The 26,018-nt window shown below is 44.2% G+C and overlaps 1 protein-coding gene across 1 annotated transcript in view; it reads left to right on the top strand.

The window, feature by feature from the left end:
• The first annotated feature begins 4,514 nt into the window (after nucleotides 1–4,514).
• Nucleotides 4,515–26,018, top strand: part of LOC124613909 (trypsin-1-like) — a 90,400-nt gene continuing 68,896 nt past the window's right edge. Inside the window, exons 1-2 of the mRNA XM_047142693.1 lie at nucleotides 4,515–4,690; nucleotides 7,676–7,790. Coding sequence (XP_046998649.1) covers nucleotides 4,515–4,690; nucleotides 7,676–7,790 — 291 coding nt within the window. The remainder of the gene's footprint in view (nucleotides 4,691–7,675; nucleotides 7,791–26,018) is intronic.

Here is a 26,018-nt window from a genome sequence, read left to right as displayed (position 1 = left end):
CTCAACGTTTTCACGCATTAGCCTTCTGTCTTCTGATGTGATTGCGGATAATTTACCCGTTAATACGTTAATTTGGTGGTCTATAACGTCTTGACGCTCTGTCAGATGTTCAACGCTTTCCTTTAGGTTAGTCTGTGTACGTGCCAATTCAGGAAGTTGCGCAATTGCACACGACATGGCGTCTTGCTTTTGTACTAATTGCGGAACCATTTCCACTTGTTCCCGTACAGTATCTATGTTACTAGCCACATACTCCATTTCGACACGTACGCGGCGAGTAGATTCCTCACATTGTACTTTCACCAATTCTATTTGTGCAGTTAATTTTCGTTCCGTCTCTTCGGCCTGATCTTTGAGTTCCTTGGTCTTCGCCTCTATCCGCTGCTCTAATACGGAAAAACTGTATTGTAACTGCTGCTTAATCTCAGTCTGAATTAATTTCATCTCTTCTTGAGTTTGAGTGACTGTCACTAATTGTGCTTTAAAGTCGGTTTTCAGATTTTCTTGCCCTTCAGTAACTGAGGCAAATTTCGCATTAATGTCGGTTTTCAAAGTATTCATGCTCTCGGTTATCACCTGCATCTGTCTCATGATAATTACCAATGGATCTAATCCCTGCTGCGTACTTGCTGTTACACCTCCAGCCGTGTCTACAGGGCGTTCTGTTGCGCTATCTGTAGCCATCGATCCTACGACACTTCTTACTGCATCATTATTATCAGTGCTAACAGCTGAAGGCTGATGCGTGCTGCTTTGCTCTGCTTGACTCATCCTAAACATTGCCCTAGTTAAAACCATATAAATGTCCATCGAAATACTTTCTATATGTAACATGAGCACAATTTATCTATGTTCAAATACCAAATAAAACTAAACAGATAAGCGTATACTTCAACTGTACTAGCAAGTTTTAATAATAAAACTATAGATCTGTGCTTTTCTCTGCGCCCAGCGTGCTGTCTTTCGGCTTTATTTGTAGATCCAATTATATCACCTGCGAGTCTTTCCTCTCCTTTCCAAGCGTCAGTTAGGTTAGCTCGTCGTAGTTGACATGAAACAGAGAACAAAATTATTTTAGCAACGTCCAAAAACGTGTCCTGTCACGGATTGGCCATTTTAACATTTTAATGTTCGAATAATAAGTTGCCGTCTCTTTATCTAAGAATAGATGATGAATGCAGCTAGCCGCTATCTCTGTGTAATGCTTTGTCTGTATAGACGTGTATCTGTTGTCTTTAAGATCCCTTCACCTCCACACATAAATCTATACAGTAAAGTAAGGCCCTCCCAGTTCTTGGCTGATCCGTGATAAGACAGGCGAAAAATTAGACTAATGGGGGATTACTAATATTATCTCTATTTTCATTCGCTCTCTCTCTTTTATCTATGTACAGTTTTTAATATAATATTTCATTACGTGAAATCGGCCAAATAGGATCTTCGGTGGAGTCCTTCGTCTTGGTAATCAGCGGCTGGCTTGCTGTAAGAGATCTTTACATTTATTATTACTGTTGACCACTGCAGTCAGTGGGGAAAATCAATCGTTTGGACAATTTGTTCCTTTTACGAAAGATTGCGAATTCCAGATGTGTACGAAGCCTTTTTGGACGATTTAACACACTTAGTGATTGCAGGCTCTCTTCGACACAACTGAAACTTCCCCACTAATTACACGGCCAACGTGATCATCAAATGATTCAGAAAAAACTCATTCGTTCATTCACTCCAGAACAAAAAGTCACAAACCTTATTTATGGAGGAAATTGTGTATTAAATCCATCTCCATTACATTTCCAGATCTCCGGTGATTCCACGCCTTAATTATTTTCCTTCTACAGTCTCGTTCTCTTCGAAGAAACCGCTAGCGGCACAAATGTTAATTGGCTCGCTTTAGCGAGAAGAAAAGCAGAATATGTATCTCTCAGAAACACGTCAATCCCTCAACAGATACTCCAGAAGCTGTCCTAGTTACCATTCTAACAACCATGGAGAATGCATATATGCATCTCTGTTATTTCAAAGAATAAACGCACTAGAAAATACTTTTGCGTCGTCAAGCTGTCGCCGCATATATTACGAGAAAATCAGATTAGATAACTTTTCCAAAGTGAATGAATGTGGATGGTTTGATTGAAAATGATTAATTGGTGCGTGGTAGAGGGTATTTTCTGTGTGGACATTACAAGGTTTTGGGTCTTCGGGATGCAAAATGGCACACTTTCTTCGCCGAACAAACTCAGGGCGATTAGGGATTCTACAACTGCATGGAAGTCTTCCTTAAGGGCTTCTCATAAGGCCTCTGTTCTGTTGTCCTATACTGGCTCTGCATCGCCCATACTTGGCTTGCACATGGTTAGCTCCTCCGTCGTCGTGGGGACTCCCCCCCCTCACTGTCATTGTGGATCGATGTTGACTGTGGCTAACATCTCATTGGACTGCCCCAACTTAGCCGCCCTGCAACGGACTTTCGGCTACCCCTGGTGTTGGCTGACACTAAGTGGCGAATCTCGTTTTATGTTTTATTCGCGATTGGTGTTCTTATGGCTTTATTTACTGGAGAGAGCTTCCACCTTATAGATGAGTGGAGGGCATGGCAGACCCTCCTACTCCCACCTTCGCCTTGACTGGATTGGCTTCAACTGGGCTTGGTGGTTCACTCCGGCCCTCTGTGTTCACACTCCTTTCCTTATGGGGTCTGCTATGTCATGAGCATCTCTCTTGTATCCTGTGCTTCTTCCTTCACACCCCTGTCATTAGTCACTTTCTTCCCCTCATCTCTTCTTCCATCCTTTCCCTTCCTTCCCAGTCAATAGTTTATCATTTTATGGGCATCATAGTTCCCTTTCCTAATATGGGATTTTATTGGTTTCAGTTATTCCAAGGTCAGAGGGACTAACGACCACGTGGTTAGGTCCGTTCTCGCCACAACCAACTAATCCTGGTCCCGCTCTCCTCCCTCCGGTCTGTGCCCCGGTCCCGCTCTCCTCCCTCTGGCCTGTGCCCCGGTCATTGCCCTGTGTTCAGCTCCTCCTCTCCTTCACCCTGCTCATCCTCCATTCCCGTGGTATCTGTCCAACTTCTAAACTCCTCTCCATACAATTTGTTCCATTCCTAACCCTCTCCTCCCACAGTCTCCATCCCGCTGCTAAGCTCCAACCTCAGCAGTCTCTGTCCTGTTTTCATTGCCCTTCCCCCACACTCTCCATCCCTCTCATCCTTCTCTCTATCTGCATTCTCCATCTGGCTCCATTGTCCCCTCCAGCCGTACTCTGTCTGGCTGCTCCTCATCTCCTGTCACACTCTGTCCATCTCTACTCTCCTTGTTCGTTTCTACTCTCCTCTTCTCTCTCCACGTTATGTTTCTCAGCCCAACAGAAGTTTGCTTGTTCTTAGCCCCTACAGTATTTCTTTCCAGATCATAACTAACGTATCAAATATTGTGAAACCTATTCTTGGGCTTAGGACGAGCTTTTTACCCATGATTTCCTGTCTACACGTGTATCACATTAATTTCACATATCCATACATATTTGTACACACATTTCTCCAGTAACTTAAGCGAAAGTAAACTTGCAGTTTCATTTCCACGCCGCTTCATGTTTATGGCGTCGTATCTCCTGAACTATGTATCGCACAATGATGCTATATTGCAGGTACGTCCAGTGGGCAATGCGGCTGCTATGTGTGAATTGTGCTGTGAATAGACGTAGTAAAGAAGTAATATATTACAGCGTCATGCATGACGCGGAAGTTCTCACGCACCCCAATATTTGACGTCATACTTCCTGAACGATCAGTCGTACAGTTATATAATTTTGCCCGTACGTTCAGTATATGTGAACACTATCTGTAAAATGCGTCTCTAATACAGTTAATAGTAAAGAAGTAATAAATTAAAATGTCATGCTTCATGAAGCGGGCCGGCCGCGGTGGTCTAGTGGTTCTAGGCGCGCAGTCCGGAACCGCGGGGCTGCTACGGTCGCAGGTTCGAATCCTGCCTCGGGCATGGATGTATGTGATGTCCTTAGGTTAGTTAGGTTTAATTAGTTCTAAGTTCTAGGGGACTTATGACCACAGCAGTTGAGTCCCATAGTGCTCAGAGCCATTTGACCCATTTTTTTTCATGAAGCGGTTTTACTGAATGAACACAGATAATGTAAGAATCATTAAACTTTTTTCCTTTCACCATTTTGTGGAGGTTGTCAGCGAGAGAATGTTACATAAAGGTTTGATATTATGTGTAAAGTATGTTGCAAGTCTCTGAGAGCTTTCAGTCTAAAATACTGAATGCAAAAAGTATGGGTATTCGCGCGTCGTGTGTTACCCTTTCACCCATTTCGTCTGGTAGGTAGGTGCGTATAAGGTAGTGTGTTAACTCAGTGTATAAGCTATCTCCAGTCCAAATTCCATCCAAAAACGTCATTGAGGTAAGATAGCCTGGTGTACAAGGTAATCTGTTTCTTCCTGTTAATGTCAGCTAAGCTTTCCACGCGACTGTAATTTATTCCAGAAACATGTATTCACTCCGTAGGAAACTGGACAGCACGTCCCTGTTGGCAGCGAACAGAGCGTGTCCCGCGTGGGCGACCGTTATCCAGGGCCACCGCGTGCTTCAGCTGCGGCTGCGGCGCCGGCGGCGGCACGAGCGCCTCCTGCTGCACCACACGGAGGCAACGCTCGCCGCCTCCAGGTAGGACCACGTCGCGCTGCACACTATCCTAAGTTTTCTGAAAGTTCGCCTACTTTTTATATGTCAATTTAATGGATCTGAATTTGAGCCTCACTTCTTGTCAGTACCGCTCTGACATATATGGTCCAGATTTCCGGAAGCTCACCCGTGCGACTTCTTCAGAAAGTTAGCATTTCTTATTTCGTAAGATGGCGGCTGCACGATGGATGCATCACATTGCGCATTATCGATAAATAGTGCTAAATGTAGATTTCTTCCGGAGGGTGGTATCTACTATCTGATCTGACAAAAAAAAAAAAAAAAAAACCTTCCGCTTTCTTCATATGTTTTTGCGTTTACTATCCATCGTCATTCTATTGGTACTGTCGTAATTCTCTCCACGAATTGTTCCCCAAATGTTAACCATATTCGTTACAGTAGCATCGTGGTTGGAAATTCTCCTCAGGAATAGTACGTTACTAAAACGGATCTTATTCTTAGCCGCTGCAAGCATTCCAGCTCCTAAGACCACACAACCTTCCGGTACACGTCGCCCATTTCGTGATAGAACTGTAATAAGAGCTTCCCGTCAAGACATCGAATTTATGTCTACGAGTCACTGCTCACCTGGCTTCTTGACTCGAAGTCCACAGTTCATTGCTTCTTGAATCCGCAGGTGTCTGATGAAGACAGTCGCAGAATTACCGTACGCCAGACACAATCAACCCGTGGCACAACTAAAATTTTGTTGGGCAAAGATGAGTTATATCTGTGTCGTAATGTGAAAATGGGGAAATTGGTAACATTAGATCGCTACTTTACAAAAATAATAAAAAAAATATCTCGAGAGTTTGCAGAGAACTATATATATAAACTGTTGCTGCCGACAGATCATGGTGTTACCTGTACGGAGGCGCATTGTCCAGTACAGAGCAGCAGTAGCATGCTGCCGACAGTCAAAGCCTCGTGAGTTATAAGCAGCAGCAGGTTTCAGTTTCACCTGAGTTTAACTTACCTTGCGTCACTAACTCGTGACATACGTTTCGTGTGTTATCCTTTACGAAATTTCGTGTATTTACATACATACTCCTCAATCCACTTCATTGTGTGTCGGAGGGTACGCTGTGTACCATTGTCATTCCCATCACCCCCATTTCCTATTCCAGTGTCGGATGTTCAACAGGAATAAAGCTTGTTATTAATCCTCCGTGTAAACTGTAACCTCTCCAATTTTACCTTTATGGTCTTTCCGCGAGGTACACTTAGGAGGAAGCAATAATTCATTTAACTCTTGCAGGAACATCCACTCTGGGTTTTATCAGCAACCACACCCGGCACCACAACGCCTCTTGTAGTGACTGCCGCTAGAGTTGGATGAGCATTTCAATGATGCTTTCACGCTTACTAAATGACCCTAGGAAGAAAAGCGCCATGTTTCTTTGGGTCTTGCCTGTTTCTTCTGTCAATCCTAACTGGTATGAATCCCACAATGACCAGCAATATTCTAGTTTTTATCAAAAAAGAATTTTGTATATTACGTCCTTCGCGCATGGAGACGTATTGTGGATTCTTTCAATAGATCTGTCTGGCGTATGCCTTACCTGCGATTAATTTTGTGATCTTTCCACTTGAAACTGCTTCGTATCCATATCCTACTACATAATTTAGGGATGTAAGTGGCCCCAGTGATTGTTCTGAAATCGTGTGATACTAAAATAACGCGCATGTCTGTCTGCGTATCTGCAACAGGTAGCATTTGTTCAACTGGTGGACCCGTGCATTAAGCGTCGTCCCGCTGTAGGTCTTCCTGCATTCTCCTAAAATTTTCTAGCGTTGCTACTTCTCTTTATACAACAGCATCTTCATCGAAAAGTCAAATGGAACTTCACGTTATTCACCATATCGCTCGTATATGTTGCGAAAAGTAATGGCCCTATAGCACTCCTTTGGAGTACGCCAGAAGTTACTTTTACATCTGAAGATATCTTTGTCTTAAGAATGACACTCTGTATACTGTTTGACAGATACTCTTCAAGTGAGTCATAAAGCTGGTCTGATGTTCCGTACGCTCCTTAAATATCATAGTGTATCATTACTGGAAAAATATTCCCAGTAGCAAATTATTTCCACTGCGAAATGCCATGCCTATTTTTCATTCGCTCTCCTAACTGTAATCGTGCCAGGTGGTTTATTAGCGGATGGATAGGAGTCGCTTTTCGTAGAAGTGTGATGGGAAGCCACGTGATGGAGAATTCAGTAGTGCCACCACGCAAAATACATGACAGGATTCCTTCGCCATTCTTTGCAACAGAAGCTGTCTCTAATGACCTCAACATCGGTAGAACGTCCAACACTGAACTCTGTTTCTGTATCTCTTAAAATCTATATTTATATCTTTACCTTCCAAAGACATAATGCTTAATCACGTGTTAATCAGCCTTACGGCATCTTCCCTGCAAAAGGGATAGGTTATTAGGCAACTTGTCATACTAAGGCTTCCTGAACTGTAAATTTGATTGACAAGATCACTTGACAGTCGATCCGAATAAGCTGCAGAAGTTAGTATTAATGGCTTGTGATTACAGATCGGAAGAGCCTACAATTAATAGAGCAGAACTACCAAACACACCTGTTGCTTTATACCTTAAGTCAAAAGTGATTTTATTACAGGTCTGAGTCATGCCAAAAAAACACCCACACCTTGGAAACAATGTTGTTACGTTTCTCTCAAGCTTCCTTCGTTCAGTTGTATCGCTTAATCATGCTTATTGATATAGATATTATAAAAGCTTCCTGTCCTCTGTAGCACTACTTGTATCTCGCAGGTAATATTTAAGGTGCGGTTACTGCATCAGAAGTTGCTGCATGTCTGTTCCTGCCACTAGAAAGCCAAACTCTCGGCACCAAAAATATCCAATTACGGTATAGTGTTTCAGAATTTGGCTCCTTGTCTATGACATCCTGTGTACAGTGTCTAAGACTACATGAATGTGATGTATTTTACAGGCACCAGCGACACGAGAAACAACGAGTACCTGAAGGCTATTACGTCGTTAACTACGAATGTGTGACGCGGCCGAATCGTCTGAAGGAGAGTCCGGATGACAATAACCTGCCTGGCGTGTGTCACATTTCCACTGCGCCTTCGTATGAAGTCGCTCTTGATTCATAACACAGGGGCACGCAGTGCTTGCGGGCAACTTACAGTTGCACCGTGTCGTGTGGTTACTGCTGGAAAGTTACTGCCGAGAACTTGAAATCGCACATCCTAAGTAATTCCTCACAACTGCTCACTATTTGAAGCTGTTGCTCCGATGCCTAGATGAGGCAAAGTCGTGAAGATGGTACATCGAAATTAGAATCTTAGTGCCGCCCACCTGTTATGACGTTCCTCTACAGTACGGATCCTGAGAAAAGCACGCCTGTTTGGCATACGGGAGGCGAGACGGACTCATTATTCCTATCCAGTTACTGCTTGACATACGCCGGCGGCGGTATTCAGATCCTACCGTTCAGGCATTGTTGACATACCAGTAGCTACTGTGGATGGGACTGACCCTAACAAAAATTTACACATTTATGACGGCCATCCGGTAGCAAATGTACAGTTACGTACTGTCTTTTTTTGAGGATTAAACTGACGACGCTCTTTGGTAACAGTCTTTTGAGACTGAGAGCAGATGATACATCATACTTTCCACGATAAAATAATGAAGTGGCGAGCCTACAGCATTCAGGGCGTCTAGAACAGTCCACAGACCTCACCTGTGGTCAAGTAACGCCTGTACGAGCACGCCGCACGTACGATGACGCCGGCTTAGAACAGCTCTGTTTTTTACGTTTACGTTTGAAAATGCTTAAGAGACTCTGCATCGAAATATAAGTAGCAGTAAAGTATGGATTTTCACCAGTTTTCTCGAAATTTTATCACACAGTTGACTTTCATTGTTCTCAAGTAGAGCTTTGCTTGTTGTGTAAAATACATGCTGTTTGACTTTCTTTTTTATAATGAGATTATTGTAATAATAAATACTGATCATAGAATAGAGAAATTATAACTAATTCCATACTGAAATGGAACATCAGCATAAAACTTTAATCACTGAAAACAATGTTCTGTTTCTTTCTGCAGACAATCAAAATCTTTACTTAAGTAAACCTCTTCCTAGCCCACGCTTAGAAAATAATGTGGTGGTGGTGGTGGTGGTGGTGATGTGATGATGATGATGATGGTGGTGATGATGATGATATGATGATGATGATGATGATGATGATGAACTTCCTTGAATATCTGCCATAATTTTAATGGTTAATGGTTTTCAGCTCCATAGGCAGCTATCGTGTGACAACTGACGGTCGCACCGTAAACGCATAACTTGGGTTACACAGATGTATTGGGCTACAGAGAATAGACAACATTTAATATTACGGAGTTATTGTTAAAGCAGTTTTAATACAAGAAGATATTCTTGGCAAAACTGATTGCTACAATCTCGTACACGCACACGCACACGCGCGCGCGCCCCGAACTAAATACACTGAAATGCTACAGCAGCTGGTACACCTGCCTAATATCGTGTTGCGCCCTCGCGAGCACGCAGAAGTGCCATAACACGACTTGGCATGGACTAGACTAATGTCTGAAGTAGTGTTGGTGGGCACTGACACCATGAACCCTGCAGGGCTGTCAAAAATGGTTCAAATGGCTCTGAGCACTATGCGACTTCTGAGGTCATCAGTCGCCTAGAACTTAGAACTAATTAAACCTAACTAACCTAAGGACATCACACACATCCATGCCCGAGGCAGGATTCGAACCTGCGACCGTAGCGCCTAGAACCGCACGGCCACTCCGGCCGGTGCAGAGCTGTCCATAAACCCGTAAGAGTACGAGGGGGTGGAGATATCTTCTGAACAGCACATTGCAAGGTATACCAGATATCCTCAGTAATGTTCATGTCAGGAGAGTTTGGTGGCCAGCGGAAGTATTTAAACACCGAGGAGTGTTCTGGAGCCACTCTGTAGAAATTCTGGGGTGTCGCATTGTCCTGATGAAATCGCTAAAGTCCGTCGTAATGCACAATGGACATGAATGGATGCAGATGATCAGACAGGAGGCTTACGTATGCGTCACCCGTCAGTCATATCTAGACATACAGAAGTCCCATATTACTCCAACTGCACACGCCCTACGCCATTACAGAGCGTCCACCAGCTTGAACAGTCCATTGCTGACATGCAGGGTTCATGGATTCATGAGGTAGTCTCCATATCCGTACTTGTCCACCATCACGATACAATTTGAAAAGACACATCCGACCAGGCAACATGTTCCCAGTCATCAACAGTACAATGTCGGTGTTGACAGGCCCAGGCGAGGCATAAAACCTTGTGTCGTGCAATCATCAAGCGTACACGAGAGGGCCATCGGCTCTGAAAGCCCATATCCATGTTGTTTCGTTGAGTGGTTCACACGTTGACACTTGTTGATGGCCCAGCAATGAAATCTGAAGCAATTTGCGGAATGGTTGCACTTCTGTCACCTTGAACGATTATCTTCCGCGGTCGTCGGCCCCGTTCTTGCAGGATGTCTTTCCGGGCACAGCAATGTTGGAGAGTTCATGTTTTACCGGATTCCTGATATTCACGGTACACTCGTGAAATGGTCGTACGGGAAATTCCCACTTCACGCTATCTCGGAAATTCTGTATAGCATCGCTCGTGCGCAGACTATAAGACTACGTTCAAACTCGCTTAAATCTTGATAACATGTCATTGTAGCAGCAGCAACCGATCTGACAACTGCGCAAACAATGTTTGTCTTATATAGGCATTGCCGACCGCTGCGCCGTATTTTGCCTATTTAGATATCTCTGTATTTGAATATGCGTGCTCATAAAAAGTCTCTCACTTTTCGGTCCAATAAATTCAAGTCTCATTTTATGGTTTGACCTGACACTTTCCAATTTCTACAGAAGTCCTGGCCATATTGGGAAGGACGTCTTACATGGTGCATGAGTTATCCATAGTGCCCTTAGATTAGATCTCCTGAACCTCTTGTCATGGCTTTGCATCTCCACCTGCAATTTAACCATTTGGACACTTTCTGGGATATATCATCATCTTCCGTTGTCTCCTGTCCTCTTTCGCCCCCATGACAAGATTGGATTTCTCTGCGCCCAATATGCAGCATGGTAGTCAGTTCGTTGTGGTGGGGCTGTCATGTACCTATTTAGTGGTAGTACCCTGAAAACACAGGGATTGCACTGCTGATGCCTGAGCTGTGAACACTCCCCACATATACCAAAGAGTGGATGCCTGTCTTTTTGGGGCATCAGGACTCCTGGCAATGGCCATCATGCCAGGTGGCCTTTGCTGTGGCTGGGTGGCGCCTGTAGGGAGAGCCCCTGATCGGAGTGGGTGGCATCAGGGTGGATGACGCACAATGAAGTGGACTAAGTCATCTCTCGCTGGTGACGGGTCGACGCCAGCATCTCTAAAAAGGGCAAGATCGAGTACGATGCTGACAGATATGACCCTAAATCCTTTCCCTCCCTTGCTACACCATGGGAGGAACGTAGGGCTACAGAAAGAAGAGAGCCATACTAGCCTCGGTGTTTAGTCGGTAGCACAATAGATGCGGACTCCTTTCTACCTACCTATGAAGCCTCAGTTTTTTTTAACAGCATGAGGATAAGTTTGGGGAAGTGACAGTGCTATCCAAGATAAACGGTGCACTCTTGATTCAGACAGCATCCCTAGCCCAATTCCGGGTCTTACTTGCTTGTGGCAGGCTGGGTGATATTCCTGTTTTCGTCACTCCCCATAAAAGCCTCAGCCACACTGGGTAACCGCGCGGTCTGAGGCATCTTCTCACGATTTGCGCGGCTTCCCCTGTCAGAGGTTCGAGTCCTCCCTCGGGCATGGGTGTGTATGATGTCCTTCGTGTAAGTTAGATTAAGTAGTGTGTAAGTTTAGGGACCAATGACCTCAGCAGTTTGGTCCCATGAGAACTTACCACAAATTTCCAAAAGCCTCAACATAGTCCAGGGGATTATTTTCCAGTGCAACCTCCTCCTGCAGTGTGACGACGAGCTCCGTGCCAATCTAGAATGGCGGGGCGTTCATTTCGTCCGGTGCTTTTACAGGGGACCCAAAGACAACAGGGTTGCTATCGATGCCTTCATCTTAGCCTTTGGGGGTGATCCATTGCCTTAAAAGGTTAAGGTGATGGTTTACCGCTGTAACGTTAACCCATACGTCCGTCCCCCTATGCGGTGATTTAAGCGCTGGAAATTTGGGCTCATGTCTTCCTGCTACACTTCCAGCAGAGGTTGAGAGTGCGGACATCGATGGCATCCAGATACTCCATGTGCGCCTCCTCCCACTTGTATCAATGGCGGAGAGCAGCACTTTCTCTGTTTGCCAGATTGCACAGAACTCCAAAAGGAGCGGAAAATCATGGAGTACAAGACACTGGACCAGTTGACTTACCAAGAAGCTAAACGTAAATCTCAATGATTACATCCCAGTCGGTTGACTTCCACATATGTTGCAGCTACATTACCATCACTGTCACAAGTACCAGTCGTACCACACTCTGTGCCATGAACAGTGGGCCCTCTGAGCCTCCAGAATACATCTGCCTCCTTGATGGTAGGGGAAAACCACCTTCCATTGCTCGCAGAGCACCTACGTCGAGAGAAAGGCCTCCACACATGCAGGGGACATTGATACCCTCCCCCCAGCTGGAGAAGCAATCGCCTCCTCCGACTCCTCTCGTGCAGAGGGGTTCCCTTGGGACATACTCTCCCAAGATCTCCACTAATACCACAGCAGACACTCGCCAGTGGCTAAAGAAGCCAAAAGCTGCTGGATGAAGAGCTTCACGGTCTTCCTCCGTGCCTGAAGCTACTTTGGAGAAGTCTTCCCAGCAAGCCTCTAAAGAGAAGAGAGAGGGCAAGCAAACAAAGAAGTCTGCTAAGAAAAGGACTCTCTGATGCCCCAACACCACTACTCCCTACCAATTCTGCACCTGAGAACGAATCAGAGATCTTAGCGTCCCCTGAGGACCTGGATCTCACAGATGCCTCATCCACTATAAGAATGGATACAAATACTCAATCAGTGGTAGCAGGTGACCTCAGGCAAAACCTGCCTCCTCGCATGCTTCATGCTTTCCTATCCTCACGATAATGTCCTCTTCCAGTATAATTGCTGCGGTTTATGCCACCACCTGTGTCAGAGAATTATCCCCCAGTATTTCTCACCCTGAAACGATGGATGGAAAGGAAAGCCCTCTCGTTCACTGAACGTCACAGTGAACCCTGTAATTCTCCATTTATTGAGTGGGAGCTCCTCAACGTCCTTACACATTGCCCTGAAACAGCTCCTGGGCCAGATCATATCCACACTCAGATGATCAAACACTCTCGTCCGACTACAAGCGACATCACCTCGTCATCTACAACCAGATCTGGTGGGATGGCGACATTTCATCGCAATGGCGAATCAGCACCATCATTCCAGTGCTCAAACCCGGCAAATAACCGCTTGATGTGGATAGCTATCTGCCCATCAGCCTCTCCAACATTCTTAGTGAGCTGCTAGAACATACGGCAATTCGGCGATTGTGTTGGGTCCTGGAGTCACGTGGCCTACTGGATCCATGCCAAGGCAGTTTCCACTAGGGTCGCTCTAGAACTGATAATCTAGTTTCCCTCGAATCTGCCATCCAAACAGCCTTTTCCAGACGCCAACACCTGAGTCCCGTCTTTTTTATTTACAAAAGATTTACAGCACGACATGGCCACATAAATACTTGCCACATTATATGAGTGGGGTCTCCGTGGCCCACTCCCGATTTTTATCCAAAATTTCTTATTGTTCCGTACTTTCTGTGTCCAAGTTGGTGCTTCTCGTAGTTCCCCCCTCCCCCCCCCCCCCAAATATCCAGGAGAAGGGGGTTCCACAGTGCTCTGTATTGAGTGTTTCCCTATTTTTAGTGACCATTGTCTAGCAGCAGCTGTCCAGCCGTCCGTCTCACATTCTCTGTCGGGCAGAATACTTCCACATTTCGTACTGCTCCTCCAGCACTGGTGTTGCTGAGTGGTGCCTACAGGGAGCCATCCACAAGGCGTAGTCATGGACTCTAGCCCACAGCTTCCAGTTTTCACACGCAAAGTCGTGTGTTATGCACGTCTGTCGGCGTTGTACCGTTGATCCAGAACTCTACGTTAATGACGATCTAGTCCCCATAATAGAGGCATATCGATTCTTAGGCCTGGTTTTCGATGCCCAATTGACTTAGTGTACCCAGTGAACACTGTGGCATTCGCCTAGCGACAGGAGCTTTTAGAACGAGTCCGGTGACCAGTATTCTGGTGTCGGACGGAGTCCCTTCATTGAAGGTTAGGCGTGCACATCTGCTCGCCAGTTACGTTGCACACGTTCGTAGTTCTTCTGCGCACGCGAATTACCATCTCCTTTTCCCAACCACGGCGGTTCATCTCCCGCATCGGCGGCTCAGGTGAGGGCTCGCGACTGCGGTTCGCGTTCGGTCCCTTCTGTCTGAACTGTAGTCCTTCCTGTTAAATAGAGGTCCATTCACGTATACCTCCATGGTGTACACCTAGGCCGCAGATTCTTCTGGACCTTTCGCGTGGCTCTAAGGTCTCCGTTAACACTGCGGCTGTTTGGCTATCACTTCTTCTCGATTCTCGACATGTACTGGAGCCATGAAGTGGTTTACACCGACGGCTCGATGGCTGATAGTCACGTAAGCTTTGCGTATGTTCTTTGAGGACATATTGAACGGCACTCCTTGCCAGATGGCTGCAGTGTTTTCACTGCAGAGCTGGCGACCATATCTTGTGCTTATGAGCACAAGATATGGCGAGTCATTTATCCTGTGTACTGACTCCTTGAGCAGCCTACAAGCTATCGACTAGTGCTACCCTCGCCATCCGTTGGTAGTGTCCATTCAGGAGTCCATCTTTGCCCTGGAACGGTCCTGTCATTAGGTGGTGTTTGTGTGGACCCCAGAACACGTCGGAATCCCAGGCAACGAACTTGCCGACAGGCTGGCCAAACAGGCTATGAGGAAACAGCTTCTGGAGATGGGCATCTCCGAAACTGACCTGCGTTCTATCTTACGTTGCAGGGTTTTTCGGCTTTGGGAGACGGATTGGCATAACAGTACACATAACAAACTGCGCGTCATTAAGGAGACTATAAATGTGTGGATGTCTTCCATGCGGTCCTCTCGCAGGGAATCAGTTGTCCTCTGCCGGCTCCACATTGGCCATACGCGGCTAACGCATGGTTACCTCCTCCGTCGTGACGACCGACCTCGGTATCGATGGTGGCTCACAAATGACAGTCGTCCACCTCTTGCTGGACTGCCCACTTTCAGCCGCTCTGCAGCAGACTTTTAACTTTCCCAGCAACCTGCCTTCAGTGTTTGACGACAATGCCTCAACAGCAGCTTTAGTTTTAAGTTTTATTCGTGAGGGTTTGTTTTATCATTTGATATAAGTTTTAGTGCGTGTCCTTTGCCCTCTGTGTCCTCCACCCTAGTGCTTTGAGTGGAGGTTCTAATGTATTGCAGACTGGCTGGCTTCTCCTTTTTATTCTCATGGTCAGCCAGCCATGGTAATCTGCTCTCTTGTTTTGATTTCTTCTACATGTTTCTTGCGTCGCTCTGTGGTACTCTTGTCCGATTTTGTCGATTTTTGTATTTGTCACCTTTGTGTTATTCTTGTTGTTTTCTCCTCTCTTCCAGCTGTTTTTTGTATGTCTCGATTATTTTACTCCCACCCTTATGGAATTATTCTAATCGGAACGAGGGACCAATGACCTGGCAGTTTGGTCCCCCTCCCCCTTTTAAACAAACCAACCAACCAACCAACCAACCAAAATATCCAGGATGCTCTCCTATAACTACAACGACTGGGGAAGGTGATGTCTTTCTGTTGGGTTCATGGACACATTGGAATTGCGAGGACTGAAAGGGCGGATAGAGCAGCCAAACAGGCGTGTCGTGATCTTCTGCTAATTCGGTGTCCTATCCTCTGATTGCTATCACGTCGCTGTTGAGGTACAAAGTCATGGTTCGGTGGGAAGACGAGTGGCTGGAAGTGACCGATAACAAGCTCCGTGTCATGCTGCCCACAACTCGGGCCGTGGAGTACTTCTTTCCATCTATGTCAGCGGGACGAGGTCTTCCTTACTCGTCTTCGCGTAGGCCACAGACCTATGACACATGGATTCTTACTCCGGCGAAAGGACCCTCCAATGTGTGGTGCTTGTGGCGTGCGCATCACGGTGCGCCACATTTTATTGGACTGCATTTTATTTGCCGACAGCGGACTGCGGAGGATTTGCCGGCAAAACTGCACTCTATTTTATGTTAATGATAAAACGTATGTGGTTAGGGTTTTAAAGTTTTGTGAATTTTTCAACGTTTTTAACAAGTTTTAGGGAGCTGTTCTTAATGTATCAAAGGGTGGCTGCTCACCCTAGATTTCTGTAAGTGGGCAGCCACACACATTTCTCTGTGTTTTTCTTTTAGTTCTTCTGTGTTTTAATTTCCTGATTAGCTCGCTTCCCACCTGCATGTGATACAGAGTGACTGTGTGGTTATTTCGGATGCATGCGTTTACAACACTTTTAGTTCTTCCCACACACGATTCCCTCGTGCAGTGCTGGAAAGGCAAGAAATGAGCCTTTTCTCGAAAGTAATAAAATAAGAAATTGAAGAAACACGAAAGTAAAGCTAACACGTAACCACACACCTCAAAAAAAGTTTTGCATCACCTCGGTTTCGAGAGTTCCGGGACCTGTACAGAAAATTGGAAAATAAATCAGCATAAACATAATTTCTGCCCTCTTTATTGCTCATGAAAACCACACATTGCATGTTGTACCACAATACAACGAGATCTTCAGAGGTGGTGGTCCAGACTGCTGTACACACCGGCACCTACAATGCCCAGTGGCACGTCCTCTTGCATTGATGCATGCCTGTATTCGTCGTGGCATACTATCCACATGTTCATCAAGGCACTGTCGGTCCAGATTGCCCCCACTCCTCAACGGCGATTCGATGTAGATCCCTCAGATTGGTTGGTGGGTCACGTCGTTCATCAACAGCCCTTTTCAATCTATCCCAGGCATGTTGGATAGGGTTCATGTCTGGAGAACATGCTGGCCGCTTTAGTCGAGTGATGATGTTACCCTGAAGGAAGTATCCAGAATGCGGTTTCCACTCTGCAGCTGAGTGTGCGCTGATATGAAACTTCCTGGCAGATTAAAACTGTGTGCCGGACCGAGACTCGAACTCGTGACCTTTGCCTTTCACGGCTTTACTATCTGAGCTACCCAAGCACGACTCATGCCCCGTCTTCACAGCTTTACTTCTGCCAGTATCTCGTCTCCTACCTTCCAAACTTCTCCTGCGAACTTAGCAGAACTAGCACTCCTGGAAGAAAGGATATTGCCGAGATATGGCTTAGTCACAGCCTGGGGGATGTTTCCAGAATGAGATTTTCACTCTGCAGCCGAGTGTGCGAGGTACGGGCGTAAGTGAAGCTGTGAGGGCTTGGGTAGCTTAGATGGTACAGCCGCGAAAGGCAAAGGTCGCGGGTTCGAGTCTCGGTCCGGGTAGCTCAGATGGTAGAGCACTAGCCCACAAAAGGCAAAGGTCCCGAATTAGTCGCCGTCCAGCACACAGTTTTAATCTGCCAAAAAGTTTCTGAAGGAAGTGATTCACAAGATGTGCATGATGGGGGCGCTAATTGTCGTCCATGAAGACGAATACCTCGCCAGTATTCTGCCGATATGGTGCATGGGGGCTTAATTAAATATGATTGAAAATACTTTTAGTTTTTAGTAGCTGTATGGCCGATTACGCTGTGTCTCGTAAACGCTTGGCCCTGACTAGAATTATTACGCAATCTGACTGCAAAGAACAACAAAGAATGAAATGAAAATTTCATAAACACAGTTAATTAATTAAGTCCCCAGCAACTATAAAACCTACTAAACCAAAGCACAAGTATAACTGTTCTGTATGTGGGAGTGTGACTCAACGTACATCTGGCACGGTTCTTCTTCAACAAGACAAGAATTTTTAAATACCAATTATACTGACGTGATAAAAGAAAATTAGAAATACTATAATTGCATAAGGAAAGCAGAATTAAACTCTAATACAAGAACACACGCCAGATGCTTTGTTGACTGAACCTGTAATGACGCATTATTTAGGACACTGAAATAAAAAGAAACGGAGTTAGTTACCTCATTTATATTGATGAAAATCGCTCTAATCCTTACATTATATCTCACACCGGCTCTCTACTATCACATCTCGACCAGAACTCTCCAATATCACATCTCGGCTAGCACTGCCTACTAGCACATCTCAACAAACACTCTCTGCTACAACATCTCAGCACAGACTACCCCGAGTCCTCGACAGGCACTGACTACCACGAGCTCTTAACAGGCACTGTCTTCTACGAGTTCTCTCCAAGCACTGTGGAGGCGGCTTAATAATACTCTTTGGCGCAATCTCTGGCGCAGTGGCTCAGTGTAGCCACCTTTCAATGGTTACACTGTCGGTCGAAGGATGGCATTCACGTATCGTACAGCCGTTACGGCGCCTTCCATTAAAACCAGCGGAGTACGTCGGCCCTATATAATTCCACCCTAAAAAAGCAGCGAACCTCTACCTTGCTGCACTCACCGGACAGTGTGTCTAAGGCGTTCAGCCTAACCGTGTTTGTATGGTCTAAGAGGTTAGGCTAGAATCTACTCTATGTATGAAATAGGTTACATTTTAACCTCTTAGAGTGGGGTGGATACCACGACGCCTATGTCTGGATACGAATGCTGCATAACGGCTTCTGCTATTAGACACCGAATGCTTATGAATGAGCTTTCCTGTCTATACACTCTACCCTCAGTTATCGAAATAACCAGAAAAGTTTTACGAATATATTAGATGACGGGGGAAACGTTCTGTGACATAGTCGAGCTTATTCGTGGTGACCTTGAAAAGCAAGCTACTAACACAGTTTTGCTGTATTTATTTAAAGTTGTGCAGACGTGCGTCAATTGACCTTCAACGACTATCATTTAGTACACGACGGAAAGACAAGCATAAAGTGTAGCGTAAGATACTCGGAAAACCTTCGAGTTAAGCACTTACATGGAAAAACGTACTGTACACCACATTTGCAAACCACTTGATATAAACAGAATCATACTGGCATAAAACGCTATTAAGCAGTAATAATAATAATTTGTAGACAACTAATGACATCCTACCACAAAAAAAGATCCAGTGCAGTACCTGTAAGCTTATAAGATACGCCACCTTTTGCACTTGAACCAATTATTTTTTGAGGTTTATAATCTATGCCTAAAATTTCTACTTAAAGTTTTACCTATTTGAGGTTTCGAATAAACCTGCGATTTCAATCCTTAGATTCCGAACTATAACTCGGTTACGATATTTTCATCCTCAGGATGCCACAAAAAACTCTTTGTTGGACTAAACGTATCGTTTCTCACGCTGCATGTTTCGTGTGCGAGAACGTCGGTCGATTTGACCGAAGATAACAAACTGATTTCAATTTCACCGACTGTCGTCCGAAGTCTGTACGTTCGGAAGATAGGATTGGCAAGTGTGTGACCACACACGTAAGGGCGTACTGATTTGGAAATAACGGCCGTCTCCGGCCGATGTCGGTCGGCGGCGGCGGAATCCACCGATATTGGAGCCACTGTGATCGCAGCCGTATATAGGGGCCATGCAAGGAGCTACGGCTGACCTGGTTACGTGAACGTCAAAAAATACCGAGAAAATTGGTATAGGAGAAAAGACATTCGAAAACACAGCGGGACATTTCCAACTTTTCAAGATGAGTTACAAAATTGGTGTCTCGGATGGCCTGTTGTTTTTTTTTCTTTTTTCTAAAACTGAAAACAGACTCGGGAGAAAAAGATTCAAATGGCTCTGAGCAATATGGAACTTAACTTCTGAGGTCATCAGTCCACTAGAACTTAGAACTGCTTAAACATAACTAACCTAAGGACAACACACACATCCATGCCCGAAGCAGGATTCGAACCTGGGATCGTAGCGGTTGCACGGTTCCAGACTGTAGCGCCTAGAACCGCTCGGCCACCCCGGCCGGCTGACTCCGGAGACCTGCTATGATTGTGAGCTTTCGTGATCATTAGATGGCAGATGGCTTTTTTTTTTAAAAAAAAAAAAAGTCACTGACCATTGTGACATGTTGCTGGTTGCTATACATCAACAAAACTACTGAAATTAAAGTCTGAGAATTTTCGAAGTCGCCGAAGTTCGCAAGTTAATGTGTAGAATGTAGTTCAAATGTAGACTCAATCATTTGATAACATCTCTTGAGGGTGCTGCTAATTACTACTTTATCAGCCTGATATACGATCTTTCGACGACATGGCATCTCCTCCTGCCGGAGAGGGACGATAAAAGTGGGCTAAACATCAGACGGCAGCTCACTGCAGCAGCAGCAGCAGCACCACCACCACCACCACCACCACCACCACCACCACCACCACCACCACCACCACCATGATGCGGACCGTCCTCCTCTCCTTGGCACTCACTGCCTGCGTCTTCGGTAAGTGTTGGCCGCCTCTCTTCTCCGTCTGTGTGGCTGCATAGTAAAACCCAGAAATTGTTAATATTCAACCCTATCATAAACGGTGAACGTAATGTCTTTCTAAGAGCTATACTATACGCAGATATGCGGTTTGTTGCAAACAGTAGCTGATTTCATTAAGTTTTTATGGCTACACTTCTACTCTTCACGTAACACCTCAGTTACGGGAATTTCAATAATCGGTAAGGTTTCAACAAGATGGTGCACCGCCACACTGAGGTAATTTGTTCGCCAGTTCGTGAATGAACCCTCTCCGGACACATGGATTGGTAAAGACTGGCCAACATCATGGCCTCCTCATACATCAGACATAATCCCTCTTGCCCTTTTGTAGGGTTACGTTAAGGATGAAGTTTTCAGTCTAGCTACTGACGTGCAAAGTCTTTGAGCACGAACACGAGATTGTGTAGAGGTGGTGATAGAGAAGATATTGACACAAACATGGGAAGGAACTGAGTATCGTCTAGACGTCCTACTGTAACAGAGAGCACGTGTTGACGTGTATCCATAAAAAAAATTCGACTTAAGCTACCATTTGCTACAAATCGTACAGGTGTATCTGGCATAGTCTCTTAGAAGTAATTTTTTTTGCGGCCAGTGAAAGACTTAACGCCAGCCTTTGATCACTGTTAGATCACTTACGTGGCAAACAATGAGTAGGTCTTAAGGTATTAACGAAAAACTATTGCTCTCCCTCAGGTGTACTACAGTTTGCTTTCCGCACAAGATCACGTTCTGAAATTTCTGTAGAGTCTAAGGTTTCTATGAAACTAACGGTGCGGTCTCTGACGAGATAAAGAGAAAAAGGAACTGTTTTCTGTTCCTACTATTTTTATTGTCCACTTTTTTAAGAATCTACCTTAGATTTTGCCCACGTTCGTTGGAAACTTCGTTCAGCGCCTACAACCAGACTGCTATGAGACCAAGTCACACGTTCATCTCATCTTGGTTTCATTGATTTACACATGTACTTTGCAGTATGTAATAAGAAGAATGTCATGACAATCGCTACACTGGATAATTATGAATATTTTACTACGATCATGTAGGATTTATTTTGATCACTGCAAAGATAACTTTTTACGAGTATGTACGAATCTTTGTTTAGAAACAAGAATTTGCACGTAAAAGCGAATAGAAATGTAAATGAAGTGTGAGAGCCTTCTGTTTAGGCTGTCCCTGATAGTATTACAAGCATGTACCTTGCTATGGTAGACAACTCCATGGACAATAAGTAGAGCAGTCGTATGGTATGGCAAGACCATCTCATATCACGGACTGTCTGTGCATATTGTCCTACTGAGAGCCGATAGCCGACATTTGCTTTGCGATCAACAAATCTTAATGCACTTCCGAATATGTAGTAAAATGGAGACACTGCGAGCAAAGCTGAAATGAGGGGACAGCTGTTTGTCACTGTTAGCTTTACATTTCACAATTCGCTCTCGATTCAAACAACACTTAATCAAAAGCGGTCTACAGCGGCAGAGAATTTACGAACTCACTATCGATAAACCTGACCGTGATGCTTCAAGGAGACGTAACTCATCATGTGCTGTAAGGTCCCACAGTGTTAACAACTACCGCTACGGTCGCAGGTTCGAATCCTGCCTCGGGCATGGATGCGTGTGATGTCCTTAGGTTAGTTAGGTCTAAGTAGTTCTGAGTTCTAGGGGACTGATGAACTCAGATATTAATTCCCATAGAGCTCAGAGCCATTTGAACCATTTAACAACTGAAACTGACTATGAAAGGGGCAATACCTTGTTTATATTTGCATACAACAATGCGTATGTATTTGCTTAGATTTTTATCTGATGTTCTGCTTTAATGCCATCTCCACTATCTTCGCTCTTGAAATACGTGTTAAAACTATTTTGCTATTTGGACAAGGCTCTGAATCTGATCTTCACTGAACCGGCTAAATTCGGCAAGGAAGTCATTCTCAATTCCCCAGTCATGTGTAGAGTGAATCAGACACTCATTTGCTCACAAGGTTTTTTTAAAAAATAATTCTATTATTTTTGGGCAGATGTGAAAATTAAATTTTTTCCAGAATCTACAAGCATCGTGTACTTAAGATTTCTCGGAAGGTGTACCACCCAACATTGGCAACAAATACAATTTCAACTCGTTGCTCGGCCACCATGCTTTACGGTCGAATTAGAGTATCATCTCCACTGAGAAGATAAGTATTACAAACTCATCCTGAAGTTGGACTTACACGATTAGAGAGTTAAACACCGTTACACTTTGCCGTAGTTTTCATGAGACAATGCAGTCCGAAAAAGACATACTTACTGAAGGATGGCTGTCACAGAACAGGTTTGACAGCTATCAAATTTTGTATGTCGTTGCAGAATGTAGCTGGCGAATGCAAGAAATGCATCCCAGTTAGCAGCCTCCACATGGAGCTGCTGCCGTGCAACAGACTTGAGCGACGCAGCGATTGTCTCAGCAAAATAGTGATCCCAGCGAGGACTACCGTTCGTAAGCAGGGGGCTTCGCAGCTCCGTCCAGACATATGTTTCTTCTCAGGGTTCAATAAATCGATCAAGGCATATACCGGAATGATTCCTTTACTAAGTATAGAACAGATTCTCTTTCCCATTCCTAACCAAGACGAGCTCTTAAATCCCAGTCTTTCTTTTCTTTGAGAAGAAAGTGAAACAAGGTTTCAAAGCAGCCACATATAGGTCGGGGCGTCAAGAAGACTTTTTTCAGAACTCAAATTTTAGACTGGAAATGGAATTTAAGAACTAAGTGACCTTGGATCGAACAAAAGTGGAAAATTTGAACATTAGCTTTTAGATTTTGTCTAGCTGTAATTGGCAAATGGTGTACCCTTCTACATAGTTTCCTATACAGAAATCACTGAAAGCTGTAGAAATGTGTAACTGGAATTTTGCCCTACATGCCAGCGATAAGTTAAAGATAATTATACTGAAACCATAAAGGCAGGTAACAGTTTCAACCAATTGTGACATACTTTTCACTTTTATTTAATTTAGGTCAAGAAGAGTCAAAATTGTCGTATAAAGTTCGTAGTGGTGGCACCAGAAAATCATCTTAGTCAGACGGTATTCAGACCTATCTCAGGACATTCTGCGATCAACGATTGTTTAGTAAATTTGTATCTTCCCTTGATAAGACGAAAATTTGATTATTTGTCCTCATTAGCTTGGGAACGATAAGGCTTAATATTCAGCTGTGTGTTCATGTGACTCAGTATTTCAGACACACTAGGTATATTCTGTTGTGGGCAGCAACAGTTATCACAACATGACAGTCATATTCTATGAGGCAGTTGGAAAAGTTCCATAAAAGGCGAATTATATGAAAAACTTAAATCACCTACTTATTTCGCATGTGGTGCAACTCAATACCGGAAATTCATCACGAAGAGCAGCAAATCTGGATTTATCGTATCTATCTCTCAAGAATAAATCGAGCACAGAGGTTTGTATTACATCGACGGGAAAAGAAGTAAGAACTATAAATGGAGATCAGGATATGATAACCGACCACATACCACCATTGTCCATCTGGTGATGATTCCTTGTGGTATTGTAATACAACGGGAATGGTCGACCTAAATTTAAGTAGTGTAAATTATCTTGCAATCAAGTGGTGACCTAATTTTATGTTACAGTGAATGAACTTGAATGTGTTAGCCAAGTCATTAATTCCAAGCGCGATATTTTTAGCCAAAAAGAATTAAATTTAATGTGCACCTCTAAAAAAATAAAGCTGTATTTATATACTCATTCTGTACCTTTACTCCAAAATACAAAAATCGGGATAGGGAGATTAGAACAAAAATCATTTTCTGGAATTAAATGAAATTGCCATAAGTGTAAAGTATCATTGTTGGTCAATATTAAGTATGCATGTACCTATAAATGCAGTTAATTATTTGAAAGAAACCGACGCACCCGACCCATACAACTCGCAAAATATCGCAAGAAAATCAGCCCAAAACACGTGTCTTGTGCACCGGGTGTCGGGCTCGAATACCGTGGGACCTGTGTGGGCCTAAGTTCTCGGACAGACAGAACGAAGTACAGCATGATGGATTCGAGCGCACCCCGAATAATGGCGGTTTCCAAATTAGTCCACTTCTTAAAAATGTTTATCACATAAGAAATCAAAACCTGTGAAACGTGATTCATGACTGAATGATTGTAAGCATGTGCGAGTAAACTGCTACTACTTCTTCCTCTTCTTCCTTTCTCCCAAGTAACCAGAAAAATTGTTGGACGGTACGCGTTGCAAACACAGCATTTGTATGTTGGTACTGCTGCAGCAACAATGTCAACTGGAGTCAATGAGACACAGTCAGATTGAAAGTTTCTCCGTTTGAGCCGATCCTTTCCGGACACTGCCAGTCCGCAGCAGAGAAAACAGTCCAGACGACCGTGAGTACCTGTATTTCCACATCTGCCTAAAATATCTGGGGAAGAAGCTAGTAGTGACTGATGTTAATGAGCCAATGAAGATCGGCCATTTCGCATGGCTGCCTGATCGAAGACTTGCTAGATTGGTGGTAAGTGGAACCACAGACATTCTAACATAATCTCTTATAAACGCAGCCATTTGTAATTGTTCGGTATCCTCTCTTCTGTGCCTTCTAAGACAGTGTAAGTTCATGCTTTCCCACTGAACAGAAGTAACATGTTGTCCTGCCATAAGTGGCGGCTGCTGGCAACCTTAAAAGTTCTTACATCCTCCCGTTAATTACTTATTATTTTCATTTATCCCCCCCCCCCCCCAGATAAGATTCACATTTGTGTCTATAAGAAACCAACCTAGTAAATTTCCATCGGTTACGAAGAGTCCTATATCTTCCCCGACAGAAAACGTAGGAAGAATCCAGGAAATACAATACTGCAGATGAAGCAATAGTGTGGACTAAAAGTGCTTACTCGTCAATCTTGAAATCCCACAGTGACCTGTGTCGTGATACCCCCAGGCTAAAAATCAACTGTAAGAGGACGAGTAATGCACATGATATTGCAGCAGTGCTTGATTCGAAAATCCTTTCCATTAGTTCTATTTCCATTAGTGTGCGTGTAGTCAGGATTACTTCTGTGGCACCTTTTTCTTTTCTGAAATCAACGTGATCATTGCTTAGTAACTATTTCCATATCTGTTCTCCTGAATATTATTCTGGCAATTAGAATTCAAGCATGGCACGTCAGAATGGTTGTTCAGTTGTAAGCTTTGTATGTAATTTGTCTATATATGAAATACTGGACAATCTTTTTCAGAAGTCCTTCAGACATCGTTTTCAGCTGCTGAGTAATACTGACTATTGACTGGCCCTGTATTGCGCTCGTGAACAGAGCCGTAAACAGAACTTTAATCCAAGTGAAATACTGAATTTGAAATACTGAAAATGAACCTTATTAATTCGCGAAATAAGCTAATTGCGTACTCAGTGAAAACCATTTAACTGTCATTCAGTACTGTAGTACGGTATCGAAGTTACGTAAATGAAGTGCAGTGTGACTTAAAATATCCACAAAATGAAATACTGCTCAACTCGAAAGAAAGTAACTGTGTAAGATGACCTATGCTGTTCACTGTAAATTAATCTGCTTTCTTAGCACAACTGAAAATTCTGACTACAT

This window comes from Schistocerca americana, chromosome 1 (assembly GCF_021461395.2).
Source record: "Schistocerca americana isolate TAMUIC-IGC-003095 chromosome 1, iqSchAmer2.1, whole genome shotgun sequence".
Lineage (NCBI taxonomy): Eukaryota > Metazoa > Arthropoda > Insecta > Orthoptera > Acrididae > Schistocerca > Schistocerca americana.
The sequence above is the reverse complement of the archived record's forward strand: the minus strand, read 5'-3'. Positions and strand labels throughout refer to the sequence as shown.